The 9,272-nt window shown below is 39.3% G+C and overlaps 1 protein-coding gene across 6 annotated transcripts; it reads left to right on the top strand.

The window, feature by feature from the left end:
- Positions 1–236: 236 nt before the first annotated feature.
- On the top strand, positions 237–7,736 carry LOC126919297 (cysteine-rich venom protein 1-like). Of its 6 annotated transcripts, XR_007711541.1 has the most exons (6): positions 237–576; positions 645–991; positions 1,071–1,246; positions 2,414–2,506; positions 3,583–3,664; positions 5,291–7,736. XR_007711541.1 is itself a non-coding variant. In XM_050728278.1 (4 exons), exons 2-4 carry the CDS (start codon positions 940–942, stop codon positions 2,504–2,506), a joined length of 321 nt encoding a protein of 106 aa, XP_050584235.1. In that variant the 5' UTR covers positions 422–576; positions 645–939; the 3' UTR covers positions 2,507–2,592. The 6 variants fall into 6 exon arrangements, 1 of the variants encoding a protein (XP_050584235.1); XR_007711540.1 differs by lacking the exons at positions 3,583–3,664; positions 5,291–7,736 and adding an exon at positions 2,594–2,818 and having other exon boundaries at positions 262–576; positions 2,414–2,524; XR_007711542.1 differs by lacking the exon at positions 5,291–7,736 and having other exon boundaries at positions 263–576; positions 3,583–3,768.
- Positions 7,737–9,272: the final 1,536 nt, after the last annotated feature.

Genomic DNA, 9,272 nt, shown 5'->3' with positions numbered 1-9,272 from the left:
AGATTAAAATAATGTCAGATATCGATAATCGCGAGGAAAACGAATAAACTTGGTACCAGTAGAGAAGAGTATTCTATACGTTAGGTATTAAAGTTTTCTCTAGCCGACTGCAGTGAATCTCAACGATGACATGTTCTATTTTCGAAAGGCATGTGTCGATAGTTCAAGAAAGACTCGAAAAAGCATTGTTCGTCAGCATGAACTGCATTTGCATTGTTAGAAAGAACGTTGATGGAGAATTTTAGTTTTAGATATAAGTACTGTGTTTTTTAAGTTGAAACTGGTCTTTAAGTTACTCCGGCCTATCTAAACTACTTGGAAAATACATAGTTTCCGACGCCATTTATCTATTATGTTTGTCTTATTATTCTTATAATAGCAACTTTTATCTGTAGATATAGCGGACAAGGTTTAAGGGAAACTCGAAAAAATATTGTTAGTCGGCGCGAGTTGCATTGACATTGTTAGAAAGAACGTTTGCCAAGTAATACCAATTTCATATATTTATACTATGTCTTTTAAGTTAGAACTAGCCTTTAGATTATCCTAACTTATCTAACACGGCTGATAGGACAGGTAATATTCGACGTAACTCAGCCATTGTATGTTTTATCTCATGTTACTATAGCGATTTTTATTTGTAGATATAACGTGCAAGGCTAAAAATATCCGCACGGTAAGGTTAAATATAATAAAATTCCGACAATTCCATCGGTTAATTCCACCTTAACTTCGAATACACCGATCAACGTTCCTTCGTTAAACGCCTGTTATTTATTGCTACGTGTTATCTTCGTGGAGCATACACTGTCCAAACAAATGCGTGTTTTTAGGCAGAAATTTGCCACATAAAAATCACGAACATCGGTGCCTCCACATTAAAAGCAAAAACGCGCTGAAAACCTGCTAACCGAAGGAATATTCTCAACGAAAGTCATCATGCCGCCATACCTTGTGACTTTCTTACTTGCCGTTGTGGTCCTCGCTGATTGTAAGTATTCTGCATTGTCTTCAAACCTTATCTGCGTTATTTTGCTTCTTGTTTTTCATAAATGCCTATGCGACACTAGTAGGCTCGACTGCAACCGCATCAGTTTGCTCAACAAACGAAGAATGGATTCGTTGTGGACTGTCGTGCGAACCCAGTTGCGGCGATAGACACCCGAATATCACAAACCCCTGTCCCCGCAGTTCCCGCAGTCTCCGTAGTCTACGTATTGAACTTTTTCCAGGTGGTCCTGGTCCCGTGAGTATTATGAAATTATTAGAGGCGTACGAAAACCCGAGAAAGTGGAGGACCCGATGCTCGGGACGGGTGGGAAAGAGACCGAGGGTGATTATTGATCGGGTAATTGGCAGATAATATAACGATAGATATAATATAATATATCTATCGTGTTTCTATCGAGATTCGCGAGAAAATTGGTAATAAGACACTTTCTTACAATATAGGCCAGTGCCATTTGAATTGGCAACAGCGTCTACTCTGCTGTATCGGTCAAATTATGAAGATAAAGGAATAATATTCGCATAATCGGTCAACGAGTGTTTTTTTAACATACTCATGGTGATAACTCGAAAAATGTGTTTTCCGAGTTGCGTCAGTTTTTGTACAACTGCGCGATATGTTATACTGTTGCGTTAAGGATAGTCGAATGCTTCGTGAGTAAAAGTCAACGCGTATGTATGGCTATTTTATAGACCATATCCTGTGTCCGATATTTTAAGCACAGCTTTACGATCGTCTTATTGAAAATTGCTTGATATAGTCGCGTTGATATTTAGACACATCGCTATCTCTGCATTCGTTGCTTTGCATAAGATGGGATGATTTAAATATCGCGTTGTATATTCCACTAAGATGCGAACCATTTACCATAGCTTCAGAGTACGTCAACAACTTCTTGCATCGTTTTATTGTATCCATAGGGTGTCCAACAGTTATAGTCACGATCTGCTAAATCTGTATACTCGTGATGTATTAAAAATGGGCAGCAAAAGTATCGATTTGATCGTGAATTTCAATGCTAAATTGTTTTTTTTTTTCTTGAATCATATAGCAGTTTGAATTTCAAGCTTTCACGATGGTAACGTGACCGTAGTACCTCTCACGAGCAATCTTATTTTTTGTTAAATAATAATAAAAAGCGTTGTTATTAGGGAAAAACTGTTTATATGTCCTCAAACTACAAGAAATGGTTCACATTGTCATAGAATAAGCAACAACGATATTTATATCATCCTCTCTTATACAAAGGAATAAATACAGAGATGTCCGTGCCCGAATATCCATGTGACTGTATTTTGTCAACATATATTCAGATACAGTTAGATTATCGAAAACTAAATTTCAAAATCTACCATAAAATAGCTGTGTATTTGTGTTCTAACGTTATCGATAAATGTTCTTCAGGTATGCGTTTCCGGCCCCAGCTGTCAGTGTGTCGGAGGTACTTTACGAAACGAAGCCACTAACGAATGTGTACTACCGGAAAACTGTCCATAAGTATTTGCACAATTTATAGTCAGTACTTACATACATATTCATGTAGACCAGTTATTAGACTAACAAATATATTTCGAAATATTCCAGATTGAATATATTTTAATATTTATCAAAAAATCGTGATGCGAGATTCGCAAATTCGGGAAATGCTTTCGTTGAGATCCACTGAATTTAGAAAATTTCACGAGATTCCACGAAAAGATTACGATTTCGAAATCGTAGCGACTGAAGAAGACGTCGAAAAAATTATCTGTAAAATCGAGCACGAAGATATCAAGTCTGGATTAATAAATCGTACGACTGGAAGAAATATTTTTAGATTTCTGTTAATTTCTAAAGAGTTGCAAAATGATTTAACTATATTTAGCGATTTCTATAATTTTTCACAAGTGTTTTCACGATTCTCACGATGTTTAACGATTTCTGATACCAGTTCTGACTTGATTTTACGATAGACAGCGCTTCTGCAGTTTCCACTGATTCTTAAGAGTTTTCTCAGTTACAAGAGTTGTTATTTCTTTCGGAGTACAATGCTACGTGCAAAAGGTTTTATCGTAGTACGCCATAATTAAGCAATTCGTAGTTTAATGCAATATTTCATTTTGTAATGACTCTATTTAAAACAACTGCATTTTTATCGTTCACAAATTGTTTACGCATAGATTACCTTGAATTCTACCTTGTGGAACAGTTTTGTATTCAATTTTAGTTACGTAAGCAGAACCGTTTCCGTTTTTACATTGAAACGCGAATGTGGCTGAATCGAAGCGATGAAAATATATACAACTTTAATGTCTTTTTGTACCATTTCTTTGAATCTGTCAACTGGATTCAAAGCACGTTTCACAAATAATTGTACAGTATGTGCGGCAGAGGAAATGTTGTGTCATCCACTAGGTTCGCAGCTTGCAATGTTCGCATTATCAAGTACCATTAATATTTTTGAATACATTTATAAGGAGTCACATAGTGATTCTTCGAAGAAAATAGTCATGTTTGACCATAAAATTTAAAACCTTTTTTGGTTGCAGTTTTATTATACTTATAATGTGCGCTAATATGGAATTCATTTGCAGGATACCTAACACTCATATGAGGTACTTACATATAAGGAAAGTAGGATATTCTTCCAAATGATTGCGGTGGATACGATATTTGGTGGGTATCGTTCGACAAGATATTTTAAACCTGAGACATAAAATCTTAATTTCGGAAAATTTAGTGTTCGGAAGATATAGGCTGCTACACGTGCAGTATATTCTGATTTTGCTTGCTTCCAATACTATAAAGAGAAAGTTATAACAAGAGTATCATCGTGATACTCTTTGCGGGAAATAAGAGGCTTCCGGTTAAAGTGCTCATAAAATATACAGACCCGCTTGAAGATATGGTTTACATCTTTTAAACCTGTTTGTTCAAGATTCGAGTCTACTTACGTGTAAAAGCATCATTATTTTCGTCGAAGCACGTACGTGTGCTCGAGATTTTCTAACGAAATTAGAACCTATTCGCAGTACATGAGACGGTACATTCCATCGATCCCATTTCCATTTTTATTCGTCTTACGATTCATTCTACTTATCAGCGGTCGTTTTCATCCTCCTCGTTTAATGTTGCTCGATCCAGAGACCGAGAAGTATCGGACGTATCGGAAGCATTTCATTAGCAACGTTTCACATTCCTTGAAACCTCACTGGGGTTTATCGGAGTCTGCTAAACGGATAATCGGTAATTGATTCGCACAGAGACCGGCCGATTCTCGCCAGTACTTCCCAGCGTGGGTCGTGCGCGAAATTAAGCGTGCCACTCGCGTCGCGATACGATACTAATTAATCGACCGGCTCACGGTTATCCGTGTTGCACTTCTGCGGGCGTTGCATCGTTCCGAATTCCGCTTACTTTAACGTGGAACGATCAATTTACGGTCCGATAATTGGCCGATTCTCTCGAACCGTTAAGAAAACGAAATCGATTATTCTTCGCCTCCACCGTACGTCCACGCATTTCTTCGCGTCTTTCGATCCTTTTCGACGAGAAGGGAACGCGTACTCCTCTGGAGGAGAAGCTCTCCTCGCGTTTTCCTTTATCGTTGTCGCTCCACGGAAACTCGTTCCATTCAATTAACACAGCAGTTAGTACACGCTGATATCAATTTCCGCGACGTTGCTTCACGGTCGAGCGTTTACTACTTAAGTGGACACATCCAAGCATTGTACGCGAGCAATTCAAACTACTCGCGGAGTAGTTAGCGGTCAGTTTATGCGCAGTTCATGAGCTCCTGGAAGAGCACGGACGAACACGCCGACGTAACTAGGGTTGAAAGTACACCGGTTTGGATTTCTAATACGTGTATACGATGTACACGACGATGTAGACTGTCCCCTGACGTATCCGGTGAAGCAATCGGTTAACAGGACGGGGGCCTATTACGTATACGGGTCATCAAAGGGAATTCCAAGCCTGTGACATATTTGATGGTCGTTGCAGACTCGCTGACTGTTGGCATAGTTAAAATGTCATTGCATTCGGTTGATCCGTTGTTCGCGTTTGATCGCCGCACCCTTCCTTTCTTCTATATAAACTTCTCTGCCACGAACGATACCGTTTGTAATGGAATATCAGGTGAAAAGAATGAGAGAGGAGAAGGGAAATAAAACGAACAACGTAAAAATGGCCAAGGACGAATTGAAAATTAAAATTGAATTTATTCGTCGAATCGTAACTACGATTTATTTATTCTCCGAATGGAATTGCTTCTGATCGTTTCTCTCTTCTCTTCTATAGAAACTCCGCCGACATCAGCTGGATACTTTCTGCGATTGAATATCGAGCGAGAAAAACATAAAATTAAAAATGCAAAAGAAGACGAGGATTTAATCGACGATTACGGAATGCTATTTTAAATTCATACTACTTGGGAAACATAATGGAGACAGATAGCGACGCAGGTTTTTCCTTCGTCGAAACCATTGTATCGAACCTTCGCCGGCTTAGCGGAGAAAAGAATTCCTGGCTTGTGCCACTTGGTGGATTTCACCGGACGGCATCTTGTTGGGATGGAACATTCATGAGAGGTTCCCCCGTTCGGCAATGCAACTTTTATAGGGGCAAGACTCGGGGTGGGTCATCGCATTTATACTTACATTCTCTCTTTCGAACTCACGTATCCCGTAATCGCGTGTTCCGCCGCGAATAATTGATGCGCGCGGGTGCCTTCCCCACACTCGCAGTGTGTAACGTACCGTTCGATAGAAGATTGAACTCACCGACAAATTACGATCTTTCGTGGCTAAAATCGAATCCTTCCTGATTTATTGGGTCCTGTCACGAGAAATCAAAATTATTTCGTTATCGAATATTAAATAAAAAAAGAAAATGAAAGAAAATCAAGTATATATATACAGGGTGAGTGTCATAACACGACGACTTAAAATAACTCGTAAGTTATTCGTTGTACGAAAAAATGTTTCAAATAAAAGTTGCACGGTATCTAGGGGGACATACGGCGCTTTAATCTGTTTTTTATTACCTTACTTTTATAGCGAGACATTAGGGTCACCTTCAGTTTTTTAAATGGAACGTCCAATATTTTTTCTCAAATTTAGATAAATCGTCAAATTTGCACCTTTTAATAAAAAGTGTTACACGAGGCGGGACTTAAAATGAATATTTTAAAACAGGTTTTATTTCAAGCGAATTTATCTATTTCAAAGTGCCGTTCATTACGCGTTGATGCACTTGCGTAATCGAATTATCAGTGAGCGAAGAATATTTTCGAGCGTTCCTGTGGTTATGGCAGCGCATGCACTAATAATACGTTCTCGCATATTTTCCACCGTCGTTGATGGCTCGCGATAAACCTCATTTTTTAGTGTTCCCCGAAGGAAATAATCGAGCCAAGATAACAAAACCTAAGGTTTACAAACACGACCTATGGCAAACAAAGCCGTGTTAAGAATCACGTTGACCGGGCGTACTTCCTAATATCAAATTCCTAAGATCATTAATTTGAAAATACCTCATTCATGATTATTCATTTCAAGTTCTACTTCGTGTAATATCTTTTTACCCAAAATTTGACGATTTATTTGAATTCGTGAAAAAATATCAGACATTTCGTTAAAAAAACTGAAGGTGACCCATATCTCGCTAAAAATTTAGCTAATTAAAAACAGATTATATAACCATGTGTCCTCCTATATACCATGCAACGTTTGTTTGAAACATTTTTTCGCACAGCTAATAATTTACAAATTATATTAAGTCGTCGCGTTAGGAGACTCACCCTGCATATATATTCCTTATTTTGTCTAAACATTGACCTTTTACCGAGAAAGAGATCACAAAGATGACCAGTAAGAAATAGAATTGACCTCGAGTTCCACGTGTACGCGCGTGCTCGTGTAATTACCTTTTGGCATGGTTTCTGCTATAGGTTCGTCGATGCAGAAAATAGTAAGTTCTTCTTGTTCTGGTAATTCTCAGCAACCTCTGCCACGCCACCCTCTCACTTCCACCTCTCCTTGGTTATATCCCGAGGGTTTACAGAATGTGAATAACTTAACCTCGTGAAACTTCGTGCCAACCGCGAAGCATTAAGCCTGGTTTATATTACGGTTCCGTGTATATTGGTGTGTATTACTTAGTTAGCATACGTTTGTATCGCGCGCACGCGTGTAAGCGTGTCGGTGCAAGCGCATATGTCACGTAGCTGCGCGAAAGTCATACATTCGGATATCAGAGTCGGAATTTCAATGTTCCTATTTGATTAATCAGAAACGTTCGCTTCCCCACCCGAAGTGTTCAGGGTTTCAAGCGGGAAACGCGACGGCAATCGCCGGAAATACTAGACGGATGATTATCAATTTCATAAAATATTACCGACGTCGCGTCGGGTCGGTGCAGTGCTTAATGCTGTTCTACCGGGAGTTAGAGCCGATTAGTCTCGAATTTGAATCGATAATGCTCGATAATTGCCGGGCAAGTATCGTGGCCAGTCATTTCGACCAACGTGTTGGGCCAAGTTACGTTGTTCGTTATCGTCAGAGGCCATTTAGCGATAGGTGAAACGATACGATATTTCATCGAAACAACGATTTTCCTTTCGATAAGACGATTTCGGTAGAGGGAGATGTATCTAAACACTTGTCGGAACGCGCGCGCCAGTGGGAACGAGTTAGCTTTTCTTGATAATCTCTTCCATTGTATACCTTTCATTCGATCAATTTAATCGAAATTGAAAGAGTATTAAAATATGAGCGCTGAAATTCAATAAAACGTAACTACGCTTTATCGAAATTATTGAAAAAAGAATGGTTGAGCGCAAAGTTTGCACAACAATATATGTTTTCTAGGTAGATACACGCGTGCTGTTTGTATTTTCAAGCGCGGATAAATTAAAAGTTTCGCATCGACATGTTTGCTCGGTAATAATTTCGCGCTTAAATCACGATGAGTGGTACACGCTAAAGATGAACACAACGGGATACTGTCGTTATTCTGTGAAAATTTGAAAGATCGGGAGGCGCGTGGCGGGTTTACAAAGGGCGGGTAGCAAGTCATCTCCCTTAATCCCTTCTTTAAAGAACGCTACATTAAATATAAATGCACGCTACGGTGTAGAAAGTGGATTGAGACCCGGAGCTAACCCGAAGAGGATCTATAGGAGGTTTCGTTATGAATATCTTATCGAGATACCTTTTAACGGGTTTCTCGCCGCTACTGCTCACGGAAGTAACAAATTTTTTATCAATGTTTATTCGATCGGTTCGAAAGTCGAGGGATTATCCAAGAACGAAACAAGAAACACGTGTTCCACTCCAATCACGTATCGTCGTAGATTTAATGTACCATGGATCTGGCAACATTTTCCCTTCGTTGTATCCATTTCGATGTTACCTTTTTCCCCTCTTTTTTTTTTTTTAATCTAGTTATTACCAGCGAATAAATTTTTCCCGTGGTTTCGTGCGCTCTTTTACATTTTTGTCCGTGTTCGTAAACGAACCACAAATGGGAACTTTATGCGAAAGATTTCCGAGCGCACGAACGCAAAGAAAACAACGCGACCATTGAACGAAGCCTAATTATATTCTAATTAAACCACGTTGAGGATTCATGGAAACTGAAATTCATTCGCGATTCCAATGTGTTTTGCAATTAAATCGACCGGAACCGGACATCAGTTTGTCGGCCGGGTGAAAATTAAATTTCACACCGAATTTTCCAACGACCGGAAGTTAATATACCGAATAGTCACGCGCGGCTATGGCGGTGGAATGTACTCTTTCACCATGAGCGGAAGGGAGTCACTTTTCACGTGTAGCTCAGCGACGTGACGAAGAAGAAATCAAGTATTCGCGGTATGAGTAATACGGACTTGCTTCGCTGCCATTTACAAATACCGACACTTTACGAGGCAAACCGACCGCAACTCAGACACATATATTAGTTCTACGAAAGTACCGCGAGCTGCGGTCGTAGCAACGTGTTTAGCGGCAGAGAATCCAAACCATTGCATCTGACACTCTCGTTCTAGATTCGAGATTTTCACGCGACCCTCGAACAGTGTATTTATCGTTTCTTCCTCGTTGTCATATCGACCGGTACCACTCTCTATCCGATTCCGTACGATTCTGATCCGAACTGCCTAAATTAAGCTCCACTCATCGTCCCTTGCACGATATTCTTAATTTTATAGATGTATACTTAACTAATTCTTAATAAAGAATTCTTATCATGAATTTTTAACTGACAAGTTTCGGTCTAA

Source organism: Bombus affinis, chromosome 8, assembly GCF_024516045.1.
Source record: "Bombus affinis isolate iyBomAffi1 chromosome 8, iyBomAffi1.2, whole genome shotgun sequence".
Taxonomy (NCBI): domain Eukaryota; kingdom Metazoa; phylum Arthropoda; class Insecta; order Hymenoptera; family Apidae; genus Bombus; species Bombus affinis.
This window is presented reverse-complemented; position numbering and strand designations above follow the sequence as displayed.

Coding starts and splice junctions, on each gene's coding strand:
- LOC126919297 (XM_050728278.1), top strand. CDS start 940: ATGCCGCCATACCTTGTGACTTTCTTACTTGCCGTTGTGGTCCTCGCT. Junction 992..1,070: donor CGTTGTGGTCCTCGCTGATT/GTAAGTATTCTG, acceptor ATGCGACACTAG/TAGGCTCGACTGCAACCGCA. Junction 1,247..2,413: donor TTCCAGGTGGTCCTGGTCCC/GTGAGTATTATG, acceptor AATGTTCTTCAG/GTATGCGTTTCCGGCCCCAG.